This window comes from Hyla sarda, chromosome 1 (genome assembly GCF_029499605.1).
Source record: "Hyla sarda isolate aHylSar1 chromosome 1, aHylSar1.hap1, whole genome shotgun sequence".
Lineage (NCBI taxonomy): Eukaryota > Metazoa > Chordata > Amphibia > Anura > Hylidae > Hyla > Hyla sarda.
The window spans coordinates 471,558,234-471,581,539 of record NC_079189.1 but is presented as its reverse complement, the minus strand read 5'-3'; the positions used below and the strand labels follow the sequence as shown (position 1 = coordinate 471,581,539).

At 40.9% G+C, this 23,306-nt stretch overlaps 1 protein-coding gene across 1 annotated transcript in view; it reads left to right on the top strand.

Moving 5' to 3' along the window:
• Positions 1 to 23,306, top strand: part of TESC (tescalcin) — a 73,669-nt gene that overhangs the window by 27,351 nt on the left and 23,012 nt on the right. Inside the window, exons 2-4 of the mRNA XM_056536883.1 lie at positions 5,456 to 5,525; positions 16,421 to 16,501; positions 19,630 to 19,769. Of these exons, the coding sequence (XP_056392858.1) occupies positions 5,456 to 5,525; positions 16,421 to 16,501; positions 19,630 to 19,769 (291 nt within the window). The remainder of the gene's footprint in view (positions 1 to 5,455; positions 5,526 to 16,420; positions 16,502 to 19,629; positions 19,770 to 23,306) is intronic.

The following is a 23,306-nucleotide window of genomic DNA, read 5'->3' as shown; positions in this document are numbered from 1 at the left end:
TTCAGTGCCATTACTCGCGAATTCTTGCGATGCGAGGAGACGTATACGCATGTGCCAGCCGCGCAGATGATATGCGCATGCGCTGGCTATGTTAGACACAGCCATATCAATGTTCAGTGCCAGTATCGTACAGTACCGCAAAGCGCATGTGCCGACTGTTCAAGGGTTCGGCGCATGCGCCAGCTGTTCAAATATTCGGCGCATGCGCAAACCTCCCCACAGCTACATGAATGGTAGTCCCTTATGCATACGTAGATACGTGCCAATAGTATGGAACAACAAGCATGACTCAATACAGAGTCACATGGGTTGGTCATATGATCACGTTAATAGGTCATACATTAATAGGCATACGTCTTCTCGCATCGCGAGAATTTGCGAGTAATGGCACTGAATGCTATGTATACATTCGGCGCATGCGCACGTCTTATCTGCATCCAGGGCGTAAGTGCCCATACAAGAGATGGGAGCGGAAGTACACGCCGGCCATCGGCGTGAGTCCGCCATTGGGGACAGACGAACACACTCCCACCTGTTAGGTATCGTAAATTAACAACTGTATTTAAGAGAGACATGGACATACTTACCACAACGCCCCTGAGGAAGTCACTATGGAGTGACGGAATGCGTGGGGTCCTGGCTGTCCTGTCTTGCACCACTATATTCCTCCTCCTTTGTCTGTGGTCTGCCATTCACTATACTTACCGTATCTATCCTTTTTCATTTTGGTATTTGGGTATAAACTTGTATAATAAAATTTTTCAGATTTGTGATATTTCTTTAGTGGGTGTGCACTTTGTATGCAGTGATTTCTTTATTTCTTCTGTGTTATTGCATTTCTAGTGTCGCTGTTAGTTGCACCCCATTTATATCTGTTTGGTTGAGCCCCCCTCTACTTTTCGCTGCCCCATTGCCGTCACCGCTGCCCCATTGCCTTCCCCATCCCCGGTTTTATAATTACCTGTTGCCGGGGTCAGGTCCGCACTGCTTCTGGCTCCGGTGTGGCGTCCCCTGCGTCGTTGCTATGCGCTGCGAGACACAATGACGAGTGACGTCTTCAACGTGACATCACTCGTCATTGCACCACGCAGCGCATAGCAACGACGCAGGGGACGCCACACCGGAGCCAGAAGCAGCGCGGACCCGATCCCGGCAACAGGTAATTATAAAACCAGGGATGGGGGAGGCAATGGGGCAGTGGCGCTGATAGCCAGGGGGAGAGAAGGGGCAGTGGCGCCGATAGCCAGGAGGGAGAGAAGCAGCAGCAGGGCTCTAGACCCCAGGAAAGGCAGGGGGAGAGAAGGAGGCAGCGACGGCCTCTCTCCCTCTGCCTTTCCTGGGGGCTTGTGCGGGGTCAGAAAAACCGGGGATGGGGGAGGCAATGGGGCAGCGGCACCGGCAGTCTCTGGACCCCAGGACAGGCAGGGGCAGAGAATCGGGCAGCGACGGCGGGTCTCTGCACCTGCAAAAGCCGCTGCAGTTCATTGATTTAAAGTGCCCGCTTTAAATCATTGAACTGCAGCGGCTTATCGGCGTATAACACGCAGATAGACTTTAGGCAAAAAAATTTAGCCTAAAAAATGCGTGTTATACGCCGATAAATACGGTAATTGCAGATTTGTATATTACTTCTCTTTAAAAAAAAATCAACCCTTCCAGTGCTTACCAGCTTCTGTATTTCTAAGAGGAAATCATGTAGTTCTTTCCAATCCAACCAAGTTTTCCCTGCTGCAACCTCTTTCCATGTCAAGAACTGTCCAAAGCAGGAGAGGTTTGCACTTGGGTTTTATACCTGCTCTGGACAGTTCGTGACATAGGCAGAGGTGGCAGCAGAGAGCACTGTGGTCAGAGCCAAACGATATGAAAACCTTTATTTTCCTCTGGAATACCCCATTAAATCCTCATTATGTTCGTTTCTGTTGCCAATTGTTCACCCAGGTTTGTTGCTCTGGATTCCCCTGCATATCTCTGGGAATAAGCTGTGGAAAATGTCCGCAACAAATCTGATGTGTCTACTTTCTGCTTTGTATTGGCAAAAGATATTACATAATATGAGCATCTGAAAATGGTGACCTCAATATTCCAGCAGTATCAAGACACTTTTATTTCTGCTTTTATTGTTGCATTTAAACAGGAATGGAAGGAGTGGCAAAATGCTATAGAATACAAAATATAAAATAGCAGAGCTTTCTACAGCATGTATGACCTATATATCTTAAACATTTAAGTTCCCCCGGAAAATTACCTACACTGCTCAAAAACATAAAGGGAACACTTAAACAACACAATGTAACTACAAGTCAATCACACTTCTGTGAAATCACACTGTCCACTCAGGAAGCAACACTGATTGACAATCAATTTCACATGCTGTTGTGAAAATGGAACAGACAACAGGTGGAAATGATAGGAAATTAGAAATGATAGGCAATAAAAAAGTGGTTCTGCAGGTGATGACCACAGACCACTTCTCAGTTCCTATGCTTCCTGGCTGATGTTGTGGTCGCTTTTGAATGCTGGCGGTGCTTTCACTCTAGTGGTAGCATGAGATGGAGTCTACAACCCACACAAGTGGCTCAGGTAGAGCAGCTCATCCAGGATGGTACATCAATTCGAGCTGTGGAAAGAAGGTTTGCTGTGTCTGTCAGCTAGTGTCCAGAGCATGGAGGCGCTACCAGGAGACAGGCCAGTACATCAGGAGATGTGGGAGGGCAACAACCCAGCAGCAGAAACAGACTCCATTAAGGTGGTATGAGGGCCCGATGTCCACAGGTGGGGGTTGTGCTTACAGCCCAACACCATGCAGGACATTTGGCATTTGCCAGAGAACACTAAGATTGGCAAATTCACCACTGACGCCCTGTGCTCTTGACAGATGAAAGCAGGTTCATACTGAGCTCATGTGACAGACGTGACAGAATCTGGAGATTCCGTGGAGAACGTACTGCTTCCTGCAACATCCTCCAGCATGACCAGTTTGGTGGTGGGCCAGTAATGGTGTGGGGTGGCATTTCTGTGCTTGCCAGAGGTAGCCTGACTGCCATTAGGAACCGAGATGAGATCCTCAGACCCCTTGTGAGACCATATGCTGGTGCGGTTGGCCCTGGGTTCCTCATAATGCAAAACAATGCTAGACCTCATGTGGCTGGAGTGTGTCAGCAGTTCCTGCAAGAGGAAGGCATTGATGCTATGGACTGGCCCACCCGTTCCCCATCTGTGACATCATGTCTCGTTCCATCCACCAACGTCACGTTGTACCACAGACTGTCCAGGAGTTGGCGGATGCTTTAGTCCAGGTCTGGGAGGACATCCCTCAGGAGACCATCCGCCACCTCATTAGGAGCATGCCCAGGCATTGTAGGGAGGTCATACGGGCATGTGGAGGGCACATACACTATTGAGCCTCATTTTGACTTGTTTTAAGGACATTACATCAAAGTTAGATCAGCCTGTAGTGTGGTTTTCCACTTTGATTTTGAGTGTGACTCCATATCCAGACCTCCATGTGTTGATAAATTTGATTTTCATTGATAATTTTTGTGTGATTTTGTTGTCAGCACATTCAACTATGTAAAGATGAAAGTATTTTGTATGATTTAGTTAATTCATTCAGATCTAGGATGTGTTATCTTAGTGTTCCCTGTATTTTTTTGAGCAGTGTATATCTATAGGTCTTTAAAGGGGTATTCCAGGCCAAAACTTTTTTTTATATATCAACTGGCTCTGGAAAGTTAAACAGATTTGTAAATTACTTCTATTAAAAAATCTTAATCCTTCTAATAATTATTAGCTTCTGAAGTTGAGTTGCTGTTTTCTGTCTAACTACTTTCTGATGACTCTCGTCCCGGGAGCTGTGCAGTTCCTATGGGGATATTCTCCCATCATGCACAGCTCCCGGGACGTGACATCATCATTGCGCAGTTAGACAGAAAACTTCAGAAGCTAATAACTATTGGAAGGATTAAGATTTTTTAATAGAAGTAATTTACAAATCTGTTTAACTTTCCAGAGCCAGTTGATATATAAAAAAATTTTTTTTTTTGCCTGGAATACCCCTTTAAGTTGTCTAATACAGAATCAGGTTGTAAGGAATTCTATTCAGCATTAGTTTGGTATATGTATGCTTCTGGGAAAGCTGGGTGCCAGACAATATGTTCACCACCCAATATGTCCACCTGTAAGTTCCTTAAACAAGGTTGCATGTCACTAGTATAGCATGGCTGCTGTCTTTCAAAAACAGCACCACTCTTGTCCATAGGTTGATCTTGGCATTGCAGCTTATTCCAATTGATTATACATCTGGCTAAACTCCAATAACAGACTGTTTCTGGAAGGAAGAAGTCATGTTTTTATAACTGTAAAATAACTGTTTGATACTTCATAGCCCCATAGTAAGTAACTAAACACAACTGTGTAGATTTAATATTTGGGAATATTGTTGTAGTTTTAAATCATATATTTTTTTTATTGTAGGAAAGAGGTTCATTTATAAATATTATTTATTAAGATTTACTACAATCAGATACAGTATAAATTCCCATTCATAAAATGAAAATAAAAAATATATTATTTTTAAAAATACATTTTTAATATTGCCGGGCACATTTTCAAGTCCTGGCCCGCTTACATAACTTGTTCCCTGCATAAAATTTTTTTTTACAATTTTGTACTAAAAAATAGAAAATCTGTTCCCTACAATTTTTTCCCATGCCTACTGCATCTTTTTTTTTTTTAAATGGTAACCTACAAAATTGAATAAAAAAAAGCTAACTCCATCCCTTTATTTTTATTTATTTTTATTTTTTTTATTTTTTTCACTGATTTGGCGTTTTTATTGGCAATTTTTGCAAAAAAAAAAAAAAAACACAAGCGGAAACCGAGCCTAATTCTTGTTTTTTCCTGTGGTGGCACTGCAGGGAAATGAATCACTTTCAGCCAGGTTTCACCAATGATCACTGGGGGTCTACCAGGAGCATACTCTATGATCAACATATTTTCAGGGGACCCTTGTAACAAGTAGGGATTGTCCAAAACAAAGGACCCATTTATTATCTTCTGTTGTTTTCAGCTTTTTCTGAAAACCTTTATGGAAATAGCATTGTTACTTGTCTTTAGTGTTATATACTGTAGCTTAATTGATTCACATTGTTTACTTCTTCCCATTCCTAAATAATAGACAAAAGGAAGTTTTCAAACTGATGCGGATACTTGCGGTCTGTTCTAGGGCAATTCTTTTGGGCACTTGCCAAGAAATCTGAGGCAGTTCTATTATACTTAGGCAGTGTGCCAGCCTTGTCATTACGGATTCAACTCCCCACTGAGCATCTCATTGAGCTGGCATTGGAAATAGTAAAATTGTGACATAGTGTTTCTGCTGATGCCTAAGAAACTCATGACACAACAATATTTAAACAATGTGATATTAACCTTTAATCTTTTGCTTTTGTCTTTTCAGTCTCCGCAGAGCAAATTGAGCATCTACACAAGCGCTTTATCTACCTAACAGGTGACAAGCCAGTCCTCAGGTAGACATGCTGGGCCATACCGCAAATACTGTACTGAAATGAAGTCTAATTGTACTGTACATTCTGTATCTGAGAATGACCTTGTATTTATAGAATGGATTAATTTATTTATATAGAGTTTGCTAAGTATTTATAGATTGTGTTATCAAAAAATTATTAATTGCTTAAATGTTTACATTAACATTATGTGTTCAATAGGCCGATCTGGATCAATACATTAAATATTTTTTTTATGTTAAACTTAGATATATATATATATATATATATATATATATATATATATATTAGGGGTGTGAATCGCCAAGAATTTGGCGATTCGATTCGAATCGCGATACCAGTGTGGCGATTCGATATATCGCGATATATCGCGATACCGTCTAGGTGACGATACATCGCGATATATCGCCCACCTGGGAGCATTCATAGATCCCAATAGACGCCGCTGTCAGCTTTGACAGCGGCGATCTAGTACTCCGGTGCTCACTTTTCTCATGTTATCCCGTGCGGGCTGCAAAATAAAATAAAACACACTTTCTCTTACCTGCCAACGAGCCCGCGGAGCTCCGGTACAGTCCGGTACAGGTGTTCGGTCCCCGGGCTGTATTCTTCTTACTTCCTGTTAGTCCGGCACGTCACATGGAGCTTCAGCCTATCACCAGCGGAGGCAGGACATCGCTGCGGCTGGTGATAGGCTGAAGCACCATGTGACGTGCCGGACTAACAGGAAGTAAGAAGAATACAGCCCGGGGACCGAACACCTGTACCGGAGCTCCGCGGGCTCGTTGGCAGGTAAGAGAAAGTGCGTTTTATTAAAAATTCCACATCCCTAAAAGAATCGATTCAAAAATATTTTGAATCGATTCTGTATCGGCAAATGAAAAATCGCGATTATCGCGAGAATCGATTTTTTTCTTACATCCCTAATATATATAAATTTGTTTTGTTTCCTATTTTTCATATATATAATATAAAAAAAAAAAAATAATAATAATCTTGAACTCGTGCAGTTTTCATTTTGGCCACTAGGCCTCAAAATAAGCTGAGACTTCCTGTTCTGTACTGATAATTTTCCAGCAGTGTCCTCCTTATCATCACAGACAGGATTACAATGAAATGTGGCATCAGTGCATAGATAAAAGAGAATCTACCACCATTTAGAACAGTTGATGTTCAGAGCTCATCCTCCTTCCTCACTGCAGAATGACCACTGCACAGTTCACAGAGTATGCAGAGAAACCTCTCCCATACAACTGAATAGGGTCTGCTCTGGACAACTGTACCTAGGTCTATGGGGCTTGCTGTAAAGAATATCGCTAAATGTTGCTTACTCAGGCTAGATGGCTTCCCCCATAATAATGTACAAAATAAATAAATAACAAAACAAAAAATAAACATATAAAAAAGAGCATGTTCAAGTATTTGGCTCTAATAACTAAAGAAAATAATCTAGGTGTTACATTCCCTTTAATTTATGCATAGTATTCCTAAAACTCTATACAGAAAAACATAGCAACTGCATACAAATCCTTACCTATAATAAAAGTGCACCTATTCAAGGCCATCTAAAGGTCATTCCAGCTGTAAAATAATATAGCAGTTAAAAGCATAACTTTTACATTATTTCAGTTAAAACCTTTTTACAAATACAGTAAAGTACAACATAATCCACGTATAGATGTCTGTAGGCCCAGAGTATGAACTTGTGCCAACCAACTGTGATTTTATATGATCACACATAAAAGTATTTCAATAAGGTTGGCAGCGATTTAATAAATATCTGCAGGTAAGCTACTGTAACCTCACTAGGGCTTTTTAGTCAGAAAGTTACTATGACATCAGACAGGATGGTTTCTGTGGCATCACAAGTTGGTTTCAATAAGGTAAGTTAGGGTATGTTCACATGGTGGAATTTCCGCAGTTAAGCAAAAATTCAGTTCGGCAAAGTTTGGTTAAAGGGGTACTCCACTGTAAAACAATTTGTTTTTAAATAAACTGGTGCCAGAAATTTTAAAAGATTTGTAAATTACATCTATTTAAAAATCTTAATCCTTCCAGTACTTACCAGCTGCTGTATACTCCAGAGAAAGTTTTTTTCTTTTTGAAATTCTTTTCTGTCTGACCACAGTGTTCTCTGCTGACACCTCTGTCCATGTCAGGAACTGTCCAGAGTAGGAGCAAATCCCCATAGCATACCTCTCCTGCTCTGGATAGTTCCTGACATGGACAGAGGTGTCAGCAGAGAGCACTGTGGAAATTCAAAAAGAAAATAACTTTCTCTGTAGCATAAAGCATCTAATGAGTACTGAAAGGATTAAGATTATTAAATATAAGTAACTAACAAATCTGTTTACCTTTCTGGCACCAATTAATAAAAAATAAAAAATAAATGTTTTCACCGGAGTAGCCCCAATGACTTTAAATATAAGACCAATCTTACATTTCTGTGGAAAGTGGAATTTCTGCAGTGGGAATAAAATGAGTGTACAGTAAATTACATCTGCATGGAAATTCCACCATGTGAACATACCTTTACTGTGACATCACTATTGGTTTTTATTCAGGTAAAATGTTGTGACATGAGAACAGAGGTTTTTTTTTAGCACGTAGTTGTGACATCCCAGGGGGATTTTAGTCTGGAAAATGACTTTGACATCACCACTGCGTTGTATCAATAGGTAACTGCTGTGACATTACAGCATTTACTCAATGGAATTAAAGTGAAGCTTAGTGAACCTTTGTAACACTACAGGCTAGCCATACATTTCACAAAGCAATTGACAAAGTGTACCTATCGTAACAAAAACTTTTGATATAATGTACATAAAACTATTAGGGTGTGTTCACACTGCGGAATTCCCGTGGAATTCCGTGAGCTGAATTCCGTGAGTGGAATTCTGCGCAGTGAACATTCCCACCAGTGTGAACGGGTCTTCCGCGAGACTTGTTCACACTGCGGAATTTCAGCAGAATATTTCACTGCTGAAATAGTTCCGTGCAAAGAAAGAACATGTTAATTCTTTGAGTGGAAGTCCACGAGCACTATATACCCGTCAATGGTGAATTCAGCGAGCGGAGATTCCGCAATGTGAACATACCCTTATATGCACATTTGTAATATACCTTGGTTAAAAAATTTGTATATTTTTGGGTGAAAAATGCTATCCCTGAAGCTATTGCCTGTGTGTCTCTATGAGGAGTCCAAATACAGGAAGTGAGGGCAGGACAGGCAGGGCTCTGTGCTGGCTTCATCCTGATTTGTGAGACAGGAGCGTGTCATAGAGCTGCACTGCACAAAGCCCTGCTTGTCCTCAGTGTACAGAGCCCTGCTTGTCCTCAGTATACAGAGCCCTGCTTGTCCTCGGTGCACAGAGCCCTGCTTGTCCTCAGTGCACAGAGCTCTGCTTGCCCTCAGTACACAGAGCCCTGCTTGTCCTCAGTGCACAGAGCCCTGCTTGTCCTCAGTACACAGAGCCCTGCTTGTCCTCAGTACACAGAGCCCTGCTTGTCCTCAGTGCACAGAGCCCTGCTTGTCCTCAGTGCACAGAGCCCTGCTTGTCCTCAGTGCACAGAGCCCTGCTTGTCCTCAGTGCACAGAGCCCTGCTTGTCCTCAGTGCACAGAGCCCTGCTTGTCCTCAGTGCACAGAGCCCTGCTTGTCCTCAGTGCACAGAGCCCTGCTTGTCCTCAGTGCACAGAGCCCTGCTTGTCCTCAGTGCACAGAGCCCTGCTTGTCCTCAGTGCACAGAGCCCTGCTTGTCCTCAGTGCACAGAGCCCTGCTTGTCCTCAGTGCACAGAGCCCTGCTTGTCCTCAGTGCACAGAGCCCTGCTTGTCCTCAGTGCACAGAGCCCTGCTTGTCCTCAGTGCACAGAGCCCTGCTTGTCCTCAGTGCACAGAGCCCTGCTTGTCCTCAGTGCACAGAGCCCTGCTTGTCCTCAGTGCACAGAGCCCTGCTTGTCCTCAGTGCACAGAGCCCTGCTTGTCCTCAGTGCACAGAGCCCTGCTTGTCCTCAGTGCACAGAGCCCTGCTTGTCCTCAGTGCACAGAGCCCTGCTTGTCCTCAGTGCACAGAGCCCTGCTTGTCCTCAGTGCACAGAGCCCTGCTTGTCCTCAGTGCACAGAGCCCTGCTTGTCCTCAGTGCACAGAGCCCTGCTTGTCCTTCCCACATGTCCGTATTTGGTCTCTTTACAGAGACACATAGACAATAGCTGCAGGGACAAAAATATGTATTTTTTAACCAATGTATATTACATAGTTACATAGTTAGTATGGTTGAAAAAAGACATACGTCCATCAAGTCCAACCAGGGAATTGAAGTGAAGGGTGTAAGGGGATAAGGGGAAGGGATGTAGTTTTATAATTCTGCATAAGCATTAATGTTATTTTGTTCCAGGAATGTATCTAACCCTGTTTTAAAGCTGTTAATTGTTCCTGCTGTGACCAGTTCCTGAGGTAGACTGTTCCATAAATTCACAGTCCTCACGGTAAAGAAGGCGTGTCGCCCCTTTAGACTAAACCTTTTCTCCTCCAGACGGAGGGAGTGCCCCCTCGTCCTTTGGGGGGTTTAACCTGGAACAGTTTTTCTCCATATTTTTTGTATGGACCATTTATATACTTATATAAGTTTATCATATCCCCCCTTAAATGTCTCTTCTCAAGACTAAACAATTGTAACTCCTTTAATCGCTCCTCATAGCTAAGATGTTCCATGCCCCATATTAGTTTAGTCGCGCGTCTCTGCACCCTTTCCAACTCCGCAGTGTCCCTTTTATGAACAGGCGACCAAAACTGAACAGCGTATTCCAGGTGAGGCCGTACCAATGCTTTATAAAGGGGGAGTATTATGTCCCTGTCCCTTGAGTCCATGCCTCTTTTTATACATGACAATATCCTGCCGGCTTTGGAAGCAGCAGCCTGACATTGCATGCTATTCTGTAGTCTGTGATCTACAAGTACACCCAGATCCTTCTCTACCAGTGACTCTGCCAGTTTAATCCCCCCCTAAGACATACAATGCATGCATGTTATTAGTACCCAGATGCATAACTTTACATTTATCCACATTGAACCTCATTTGCCAAGTGGATGCCCAGACACTTAGTCTATCCAAGCCATCTTGTAACTTATACACATCCTCTATAGACTGTACTGTGCTACAAAGCTTGGTGTCATCTGCAAAGATAGAAACAGAGCTGTTAATGCCATCCTCTATATCATTGATAAAAAAAATTAAAAACAGTGGGCCCAGTACTGAACCTTGGGGTACACCACTAATAACCGGGGACCAATCAGAGTACGAATCATTGACCACCACTCTCTAGGTACGATCCATGAGCCAGTGTTCAATCCAGTTACAAACTAAAGTTTCCAAGCCCAAAGACCTTAACTTACCTGTCAGACGTCTGTGAGGGACAGTATCAAACGCTTTGGCAAAATCCAGAAACACTATATCTACAGCCATTCCTCTGTCAAGGCTTCTACTCACCTCTTCATAAAAGCAAATTAGATTGGTTTGACAACTTCTATCCTTAGTAAACCCATGCTGGTTATCACTTATAATACAATTATCCCCTATGTATTCCTGTATGTAATCCCTTATAAGTCCTTCAAACAATTTACCCACAATGCACGTTAGACTTACCGGTCTATAATTGCCTGGCGAATACCTAGAGCCCTTCTTGAAGATTGGTACCACATTAGCCTTGCGCCAGTCCCTTGGCACAATACCAGACACCAAAGAATCTCTAAATATCATGAACAAGGGTACAGATATTACTGAACTTACCTCTCTAAGAACTCTTGGGTGTAGTCCATCCGGCCCTGGAGATTTGCTTACATTTACTTTACTTAACTTACCTTGTACCATCTCTACATTAAGCCAGTTCAAATATACATATAATGGCCTCTGGCATTGCAATATCTCTCTGGAAATAAAGGTATTGGGCATGATGAAATCCAGCTGCCAAACACTTCGATACCCTGGTATTTGCTGCTGGGGCGAGTCCCACTCACTTTGGCCAGTCCTGCTTGCATTGACATTAATTTATTGTGTATCATAGACTATTATTTTGCTGAAGAAATACACATAGTAAGAGGCTATATTAATTTCCATGCTGGTTGATTTGTCCACTGGTGAAGGATATTCTGGACAGACGTGTATGAGGTAATTCACAACTATCATCCACTGTCCAATGTAATCTTTGTTGCTGGAGCCTTTGCTACGTACATGTTGTTTGTCATGATATATATATATATATATATATATATATATATATATATATATATATATAATATGTGTGTGTGTGTTTGATTTACTTAGCGTCTATAATTTTCTAATCCTGTTCCACGTTGCACTAAAACAACCAAAGAAGTCTTACTTGGGGTGAGGCCACACAAGCAGTCAGCCTTATGTGCCAATGGCTGCACAATTTTACTGGAGTGGCCACACCCTTATGCTTTTATTCAGGCTGAAGACAATGAGTGATTCATGGGTAATTACATTGGTGGGGAAACACATCCATACCTTCCATTGTGACTTCTTCTACCATCAATTACTTGTGTTAGATACAGTGCCTTTTGATGTATTCTCACAATGTGGTCAAATGGTAAGATTGACCATATATGACCACAACATGGGAATACATATGCTAGGATTTTTAGCTATTTTGTCTAGGGCATATTTTTCTGTTCTCATATGTTTAACAAATGACATCTCATTATAAGGATTGGGCGATCATCATTAGTTTGTTAATTATTTCAATCATCTTCCTTGTTCCCTTGGTGCGCTCATTAGCAGTGTGTTCAGAGATCCAGCAAATACTGATTTCACACAGCACACAGTAACCTATTCACTTCCACAAGGAAGCTTGCAGCTATTTTAAAAGCCTTTTATGAATTATGCATTTCTTATTTAATATTACTTTGGAGACATATCTAAATAAAGTTTCCAAAAATTTAGAAATCTTTTTTTTTTAGATAATTTCTTTGTATTGCTGCTCCATACTGCGCCATTCATAGAACCATAAGGACAAGGGCCGGCTGGACAATTTTAGTCTAGGGGGCAAGCGCATAACACAGGCCAACCTGTTTAACTCCATCTTCCCATACATTACTCCACCACCTCATCCTCCACAGTGGCATCACTAATAAGGTTAATAAAAAATGTAATATTCATAGTTAACATAGCTAAGACAATTTGCATCAATATATAAGGAGCCAATATTATCATCATTCATATTACTATAATACAAAGTGGTTGCCTGAATGATCTGTCCTCCAAGGTTTCCCTGTCTCCTGTCCACACTGTGAGCTTAGGTATAACTCCATCCACCTATCTGCTGTTATCTCTAAACACAGAGAGAGTATAAAGATGGTCTAATACATTTACAATTTTTTTTCTCTTAGTTGCAATTTGCTTTATTTTTCATTAAGAAAAAAATGATGATTAAAAGAAAATCAGTACAAAAGGGTGTCCATAGCCTTTAATGTTCTTTAGGTTTTATTTTATGTCCAGACAAATCCCCACTAGTTTAACTTTGGGCTAGTATATTGATAATGCTATTCTGAGTAGTGGAATTTTAATCTACTCATATACTGACAGCCGGTTCACCCGCTGTAAACCCGATACACATAGTTATAGTGTTGGTGAATGGGATTACACCGAGCTATCACTTACTCAGATCCATGGTCCGGTTCCGGAGATACTCGTGTTATTGGCCTCCATTGCAAATAGCCAGATTTGTGCAATAGAGGTGGGAGCCAGCATACCAAGCATTCCGGGTCCCACCTCCATTGCGCAAAGTCAGCTATTAGCAATGGTGGCTTATTCAATGGGTATTTCCAAAACTGGACTCTGGATCTGGGTTAATGATACCCCGTTGTAATCTGGTTCACATGCACTATTTCCCCTGTGTATTGGGTTTAGTGCGGGTGAATTAGCTGTCAGTTTCCCTTTTAAGATTGCAGTATTTTGCTTACCACTGCTATTGAGCTTATACTGTTATCATTCTTGGAATATTTGTTGAACTAAAGTTCTTGACATTCTTATGCTTAATACAAGAATTTACAAATTAATAAATAGAAAGTGAAGACTCCTAGATGTCTTTATGGCTCTGTGAAGATGCATGCCTCTGCAATCTATATATATATATATATAAAACTCAATGTGTGTGTGTGTGTGTGTGTGTGTGTAAGTTCCAGCATCACTTCCAAACGGCTAAAAATATTAACATGAAACTTGGTACACATGTTACTTACCGTATATATGTCAACAACAAACATAGGATAGGTAATTTTACCCTTACTCACCCCCATTTGCCAGGGTCAGGATTTTTGTTTAAAGTCCCATACAAGTCTATGGGAAATATATGTTACTAAAATCATGCGGGGGAATATATTCCAAGGGAAGTGCTCTAAAATATAACTTTTAATGGTTCATTTAAAAAAAACACCACCAACAAAATTTGTGACCCATTAAAAAGTAATTAAACAATATAAGTACCAAAGTAGTGCAACCCAACGTGTTTCCACTGTATACGACAGTTTCCTCAGGGGAATAGCATTGGTACAGTATCTCAGGCCCAGAAATGGGCTAAATGCAATTACCAGAGTCTGTTTCACTAGTATGCAATATTTGCCACTGTTCGAGTCTGTCCTTGTCAACGGGCCCTAGCGTCAATCGGGCAAATATGTTATCTACAGTATGGTGTATAGTTAATCTTAACATAGTATTGGTACAAAGACGGGTGTAAAATTTACAACAACTCGTCACTTAGATAAACATGCTGACAATGCTGTATATAAAGATATTGATGCCTGTACCGGACTAGTTGGTTTTCCATGGTGAACTGCCATCACCTGGGGAATGTTTTGTAGTCCGGGTCGTTAGAGCATTGAGCGCTACTTACAGTGGTAGGGAGCCACCACTGTAAATGTACACTCTACACTATATATTGTGTATCTATACCAAAAGGAAAAACGGAGCTACTCAAAGAGTATAATAAATGACAATGGCCCTCATTTACTAATGCAAGAATCTGTCGTGGCCGCCGGGAAAAGGGGTGTGATCTCAGAAAAGGGGCGTGTTCCCAACATTTTCACAAAAATCCAACATATTTACTAAGGTTTCCACAGAAAATGTGGTGGATTTGAGCTGAGAAAAACCCTACAGATCAGAGCATGTGTAAAAAAAAAAGAGGAAAATGTAGGGAAAGTGGAAAATGTAGGGAAACCTTAGTAAATACAGTGGAAATACAGGGCCAATGTCTTTATTGAATTACAACATGAATAAAATACATTAAAAAGGAGGAAAATGGACATCAGAAAAGGGCAGCATAACCGGGACTATGATGTACTTAGCAGCAAAGAATAATAAAAGGTGCAAATACAATAATGGGTCTTATGACTGAATGCATAGGGGGAAGTCAATAATATGCAAAGTCACTGGTAAGTGTACTGGGCAGTATAAAGCAGCATAAAGTGCATGTGCAGTAGCCAAAACCAAAGATATAATGAACCATGTGCGGAGTTACTAGTAATTAACTGGCCAGTATACAATACAATGTAGAAGTTAAAGTGCAAAAAATTCCATATATGGACAATGCATACTATATAAGGTGAATACATGTAACAGCAATACAGACCACAATAGCAGTAATGTGGAATAAGGAGTCCCAGAATGCCGCCACCCCAACACGTGTTTCGGTCCAAGGACCTTCATCCGGACGAAGGCCCCCCCCCCCCCCGATGAAGGTCGTTGGACCAAAACACGTGTTGGGGTGGCGGCATTCTGGGACTCCTTACTCCACATTACTGCTATTGTGGTCTGTATTGCTGTTACATGTATATACATTATATAGTATGCATTGTCCATATATGGAATTGTTTGCACTTTAACTTCTACATTGTATTGTATACTGGCCAGTTAATTACTAGTAACTCCGCACATGGTTCATTATATATAGTTTTGGTTAATGCACATGCACTTTATGCTGCTTTATACTGCCCAGTACACTTACCAGTGACTTTGCATATTATTGACTTCCCCCTATGCATTCAGTCATAAGACCCATTATTGTATTTGCACCTTTTATTATTTTCTGTTGCTCAGTACATCATAGTCCCGGGTATGCTGCCCTTTTTCCTCCTTTATAATGTATTTTATTCATGTTGTAATTCAATAAAGACATTGTCATTTATTATACTCTTTGAGTAGCTCCGTCTTTCCTTTTGGTATATATTCCATTTTTAGGAGTCTACATTGGCTTATAGCATTCCTGTATTAGGGGGCCAATTCATTTATTTACCCATCTAGTATTATTATATGGCAAGTACTAAATGCTACACTATATGTATTTTTATGGTTATATATAACATACAGAGGGTATATAGCAAGAGATAGTCTTATGTTCCCCCTCCCTTAAAGGAGCCTTTTTGTACATGCTGCCGTGTTTAGTAGTGTTGAGCGGCATAGACCATATTCGAATTCACGATATTTCGCGAATATATGGACGAATATTTGTCATATATTCGCTAAATTTGCATATTCGTAATATTCGCGTTTATTTTCGCATATGCGAAAATTATCATATGCGAAAATCATCATATGCAGAAATTTGCATAAGCAAAAATTCGTACGCCAGTCTCGCATAGTAGTATTTGAGCCTTCTTTACACCACACAAGCTGGAAGCAGAGAGGGATGATCACTGTGATGTGTACTGTGAAAAAATAAAAAAAACGAATACGCGAATATGTGATATTTGCGAATAAAATTCGCATTGCGAATATTCGCAAGCAACACTAGTGTTTAGTATATATTGTATATGTATATAATAATATAATATGTATATCACAATAAACAGAAGATGATATTTACATTTTCTACCTTCTTTTTTTAGTATAAGAGATTTCGAAAAAGTTCCAGACTTGACGCAGAATCCTATTAGGGAGAAAATAAAAAAAGCTTTTTTTGACAGAAGGTAAGTTTAAGAGGCATGCATGTAAAGTACTTTTTAGCCATGAAAATAACAAATTCTATATCTACTGCCATGTTCTTCTAATGTGTGTCAGATTTTTGGCATTCCTATGTAAACATATTTACATGCTAATAGTAGATTTATGTTTAGTCTCTTGGTAGGGTATGGGTTGATGCTTTGGTCATACAGTATAAGAGTGCACAGAGTTCATCCGCAGCATATTTGACACTGCCGATGTGCTGAGGCAGTCACAGAGGGACGGCAGACCGACTGCCCTCAGCGCATCCCCAGCGTAAAATATGCTGCGGATGCACTGTGTGTGACCCTATCCTTATACTGTATGACCAAAGCATCAATCCATACCCTACCAAGAGCCTAAACATGAGTCTACATAAGAAACATGCGCTGTGTGTGATCCTATCCTAAGGCTGTATTCACAGTTACTGGGGCATATCTATTTTGGCCAAGAACCATATTGAAATACAGAGGCAATTTAGGGTGGTAAAAACATACGTTTTTAAGTGAACAGCACAGTGCTGGTATAAGTGAATACACCAATGTTTCCCAACCAAAGGCTGTCTGGGCATGATAGGAGTTGTAGTTTGGCAAAAGCTGTGAGCATACTGGTTGGTAACATACAGGGATTAGGTGCACTACTGTGGTAGATGTAACAATGACATTGGCTAACCCTCAACACTGATGTTAAAATTGAGACATTAGCCAGTATATCCTTATATGAAGGACATACCTGAGCCCGCACACCAACGGCAGGGTTTCTCAAGTGGCAAGAGACCTAGCACTAACCAACCTGTGCCTGATAAGCAAAACCAGGGGCCAGTGGGCAATAACGGCAGCATTAGGTCCGACTCACAGCTTGCTCCCAGTTACCTCCAGTGTGGACTGGGCACACATACAATGGGAGGAGGGAGGCAGGCTATAAGCCCCACCCAAGTGGCTGAGTATGCATGCCGGCCTCACAGGTGAACCTGAATGCAGCCTAGAGTGGTAATAAAGGTGCATAAAATGTGGAGTTTTACATCTCCAAGTATTAGACTTAAATAACAAAAAAGAGAGAGAGTCTCAACTGGCAGGCAGGAGGTGCTCAACCCCACATGCGGTTGTGCATATATACTGGGGGAGCAGATCCTACCCTTGTAGTCTGTTGCTAAGGGTGATCCCCAGCATAAAAATGCATACAGTGGGGGATGCCGGCAACAGACTACAAGTGCCACATTAACATCCTACACCAGATAAGCGGTGTGGATGTGTAACAATTAGAAGAATAACATACAGGGATTAGGTGCACTACTGTGGTAGATGTAACAATGACATTGGCTAACCCTCAACACTGATGTTAAAATTGAGACATTAGCCAGTATATCCTTTATATGAAGGACATACCTGAGCCCACACATCAATTAGGGGGTTCAGCACCTCCTTCCTGCCAGTTGAGACTTGGGTGGGGCTTATAGCCTGCCTCCCTCCTCCCATTGTATGTGTGCCCAGTTCACACTGGAGGTAACTGGGAGCAAGCTGTGAGTCGGACCTAATGCTGCCGTAATTGCCCACTGGCCCCTGGTTTGGTTATCAGGCACAGGTAGGTTAGTGCTAGGTCCCATGCCACTTGAGAAACCTTGGTGTTGGTGTGCAGACTAAGGTATGTCCTTCATGTAAGGATATACTGGCTAATGTCTAAATTTTAACATCAGTGTTGAGGGTTAGCCAATTTCATTGTCACATCTACCACAGTTGTGTACCTAATCCCTGTATGTTATTATTCTAATTGTTACACATCTGCACCGCTTATCTGGTGTATGATGTTAATGTGGCACTTGTAGTCTGTTGCAGGCATCCCCCACCGTATGCGTTTTTATGCTGGGGATCACCCTTAGCAACAGACTACAAGGACAGGATCTGCTCCCCCAGTATATATGCACAACCGCATGTGGGCTTGAGCACCTCCTGCCTGCCAGTTGAGACTATCAAACTTTTTCCTTATTTAAGCACACTGGTTGGGAAACCTTGGAATATACTGTAAGAGTAGGGTCACACACAGCGCATCTGCAGCAGATTTGACGCTGCGGATGCACTGCCGGGTAGCTTTGTGTGTCAGCTTGTGACTGCCACAGGGAAATCTGCTGCTATGAATGGACATACAGAGCTACAGGAAGCTTGCTCTGCAACTGCCAGCAGTTCATCCGCAGCATCTTATATGTTGCGTCTGTGCTGTGTGTGATCCTACCCTTAGGGTGAATTCACATGAAACATATTTCATGTGCAGGATTTGAAGCTTCAGATTTTATACTGCAGAGTTCAATGTAAACTAAATGACTGAACACAGCTTCAAATCCTGTGCATCAAATATGTGTGAATAGACCCTAAATATTTTATTTATTTATTTTTGGTTGGAAAGTCATAAGATGGATAGGAAGAGACTGGTGGAACTATTTGTTAAACAAAGAGAAACATTTACAATATGTTTTGTGCTTAGAGATGGGGAAGACATCGCGTGCCAATTGAGTCATGTGTTAAGACTGCAGCACTGGAGATCTGGGCCTGATGTCAACCCATTCAAATCCATTCGGCATACATTGTCCACATTGCCATGGGCTATAATCTGTGTGGAGACTATAAGAGCACTACTATTCTAGTAGTATAAATATTCCTCCGCTGATTACTTGTCGCTATTATGCTGCCAAAATATCTGAGAATCTTAGTACCTTTTTTTTTTTTTTCCACCATCATACTGTCAGATTGTCTTGAGATTAATGGATGTAATTCCGTTGTTCACATACTTTATATACATCAACAATAATAACAATATTAACTATAGATTAGTAACTTGTGATGTCACTCAGTCATGTCCTGGCACTGTAGAATAAAATAATTTCCATTAGCTTCTTACTTCATTTAGAAGTGGCTTTGACCCAAATTATTAATGTACCAGAGCTCCCAAGTTGCAGTTTAGCCAGGAAAGGCCTAGTTCCAGAGGCCTCAAAATAAACAAGAGCATGTTCCAAATGTATTCGCTCTCCTAATTGAGCTGGATTTTATATTGTCCTATTGTGCCCTCATTGTGACGCATCGCTTTGTGCGACTTATCATAGAAAGTCCTGTCCTTTCTTTTGCAGGAACCTACGGACAGGATCTGAAGGGTATGAAAGTGAAATTAACTTTGAGCAATTCCTCATCATTATGTCTTACTTCCGCCCCATGGGAGGGCATATGGATGAGGAGAACATTAGTTCATGTCGTAAGGACAAGCTGAGATGTAAGTAGAGTTTTTGCAGATCAGTAAGACCAGTATGCATAAACATGTTGGTTAAGTATATATATAATATACAATATATATATTCTGTGTATCTCTTGTAAGCTTGTATTATCTTATCACGTCCTCACTTCTGTCTTGTGCTATATTGTACATTGCTATGGAAGATAATCTGCGTTAGGAACTTCTATTGGGGGTTCATCGGCCATTCCAGTATTTTTGACAACAAACGTAGCACAATCTTTTTGTCCATCCTTTCTGTCACCTACCAGAAACCCAATGGACGACATTAAAATAACCCATATAAAATCTGGTCTATCACAGCAGCTTGGCTTCTGTTACTTAGAGCTAAAGGATTATTCATATTTATATACATACTATAGTGCGGTCCTTTCAGAGTAGAAATATCATTACACTACAATAAGATACCAATGTATGTTCCATGAAAAAAGCTGGACATTCAAGTAAAAACTACTTCAAGCTAAATGGAAGAGTAGTCTACAGGGACCGACATGGCTCCATCTGTCTTGTTCAACACTATCTTGTTCTGAAAGAGTCTGTAGGTAACACCTAAACTTTAGCATTCATTTTCATAGGGCCATGACTGTGAAAGCACCCGATTTTACATGCACCAATTTTACAGAGAGAGACTGGCATTGTAATAACTATGGTACATTGGTGACAGTCTGTGCGCTCCAAACTGAAATCTACTCAGTGCTAGGAGCTGCTATAGACCATGCCTCTTGCTCACTAAACCTACCCATTGTAAACAATGCAAACCAGCAAAAAAGTTGCAGTTTTTAGCACAAATGAGCTTTGCACAAAGTTTTTTTTTTTGTTCATAAAATTTACATTAGAGGCCAGATTATAGTGGACAAGGTCAGAGTATGGGCAAGGGTCAAGGTTGCCATTTCTATATGGTTTGCAATGATCCTCCTTATTTTTAGTATACTTGGGCTCTGTTAAAATCCTGACTGAAGATCAGATCCATACTGGATAGGGTTGTTTTGTAAGCAAGTGTGTGGATTTGTGCATGGATTTTGTCAAACACCCTTAAAGGGAACCTGTCATGAGTAAGGCTGGGTTCACACCACATTTTTGCAATACAGTTCCCGTATACATTTTCAATTTGAAAACCGTACTGAACCGTATTGAAAACTGTATGCATTGACTCTCCATTGAAAACCGTATGCCAAACGATGCATCCGGTTGTGTCCGTTTTTTTCCCGTACCCAAAACCATCGCCTACCATGGTTTTTGGTCTGGGTGAAGAACCGTATGGAAACATATACATATTTTTTAACATGAGTCAATGGGAACCGTACAGAACCGTATGTGCGAACGGTTCCATCCAGTTTTCACCTTAAGTTTTTTTACTTTGCTCATGCGCAGTGTACACCGAAAGTTTTTTTTCTTGGAATTTCAATCAAACAAGTGACATTTTATTCATAATGGAGTGAAAAGTTAAAAACGTATACAGTTTTTCTTAAGAAACGGAAGCAACCGGACATAATTTTTCTAACTATATAAGGTTTTTAACCGTATATGGGTTCAAATTTGTACACTTGTTTTGATACAGTTTAGTCCGGTTGTGAGGAATCCATTTTTCATCAAAAACCTGATACTGGATCTGTATTGCAAAAACGTAGTTCCGTGGTCCTACTCAATGCAGATTTATACAAAAAAATTAATGAGGAGTTACTTAATGACGTGACTACATATAGAAAATTTACTTCTGATCCCATTTAATACCATTCAAAATAAAATGAAATGTTTAACGGAAAGACATGCTATTGGGTCTTAGACCAGAGAACTGCGGAGTATCTATATGTACACCACCCAGTCACCCCTATCTTCCATACGTTGCCCAAGGGGTATAAGGGGGTTTTCCCCCGCCCCATAGTAGCGGGGATAGGCTCGTATGGGGAAAGATTGGGTGAATGGGTGGATGGCTATATGCAACCTCTCACTAAAATTACTCCATCTTTCATCGGAGACACTAAACACCTCTTGGGTATTCTTGACATCCTATCTTGGACAGACGACCCCAAATGGGGCACGTATGATGTCACTGCCCTTTACTCTTCCATTCCGATGGGAGAGGGCCTGTCCGGATTAAGGTATTTTTTGGATTATCACAGCACATATTCACCTTCACTAAAGGAATTTTTGTTTATGGCGGTGGAGTTTTTACTCACCAATAATTTTTTTTTGTTTGACGGACAATTCTCTTTGCAAACGAGGGGGGCCTCTATGGGGGCGAAATAGTCTCCCTTGTTTGCAAATATTTTTATGTCCGTCTTTGCACTGGGTAGGGCATTACATTGATGCTTTGGTAATAATCTGGAAAGGTGAAAAGATGGAATATGATGCTTTCATTGAGTATTTAAATTACAATGCTATGAATTTTAGTTTTGTTGTCATGTTATTGGATCCAACGAAATTCCCTTTCTTGTCGTGATACTCACCAGCCAAGACAGATCTGTAGTGGTCAAACCGTACAGAAAACCAATAGCTGGTAACACTGTTTTGTAGAAAAAATCATGTCATCCAAAACATGTAACCAATAATATTCCATATGGAGAATTTCATAGACTGAGAAGGAATTATTCTGATATAAATACATTTAACAATGGAGCAAAAAAACTCTCAGACCGTCTTCTCCAACGGGGCTATTATAAACAAAATATAGAAAGGGCTAAGACCAGAGCCCTGTCTTTAAACCGACAGGATCGAATTTCTTACAACAGAACATCAGACATGTGCTAAGAAAACGACAATAAAACCTTTTTTATCACATCGTACAGTAGACAGTTCATGCAAATAAACTAATTGCACAACACTATATTCCTATCCTAGAACAAGATATTATTTTTAAACCGATAGTGAATGAAGGTGTAAACTGTGTATCCAAAAAAAGCTTCCACTTTAGGTATTTCTTTCCCCCAGTGAATTTAATTCCTCGCAGCCTACAGCTTCTCATTGGTTAACTTGCAAGGGTAACTATAAATGTGCTAAAACACGTTGTATTACCTGTACATATATGACTAGAACTTCTGAATTTATTTAGTATAGTACAGCTAAAAAATATGCCCACAAGAATGTTATCAACTGTGACACAAGGGGAGTTGTATACTTAGAAGCCTGTACCACTGCAAAAAACAGTACGTGGGTTGTACAGTTAATTCTCTGAAGTCCCGTGTGAGAAGACACATTTCTGATATCCCCAACAATGCTGTGGGAGTGTCATCTCTCACGTGACACTTCAGAGAGTGTCACAGAGGTGATACCGCCAGTCTGGAAATACAGGGCATTGAAAAAGTTTTCTTGCCAAAATGATCACAGAAAACTTTTGAATAGAGAGAGTTTTGGGATTTTTGTTTTGGGAAGTAGACAACCAGACAACAAACTTTGGATCCATGGAACTTGAAATGTTCTGAACATGTCAAGGTTCCATTATTTGGCTGCTGTTCACACTGTGGCAACTGTGCTTTTTGGCTCTTTTGTTTTTCTTTGTTAGCCAACACAATTTTTTGGTAT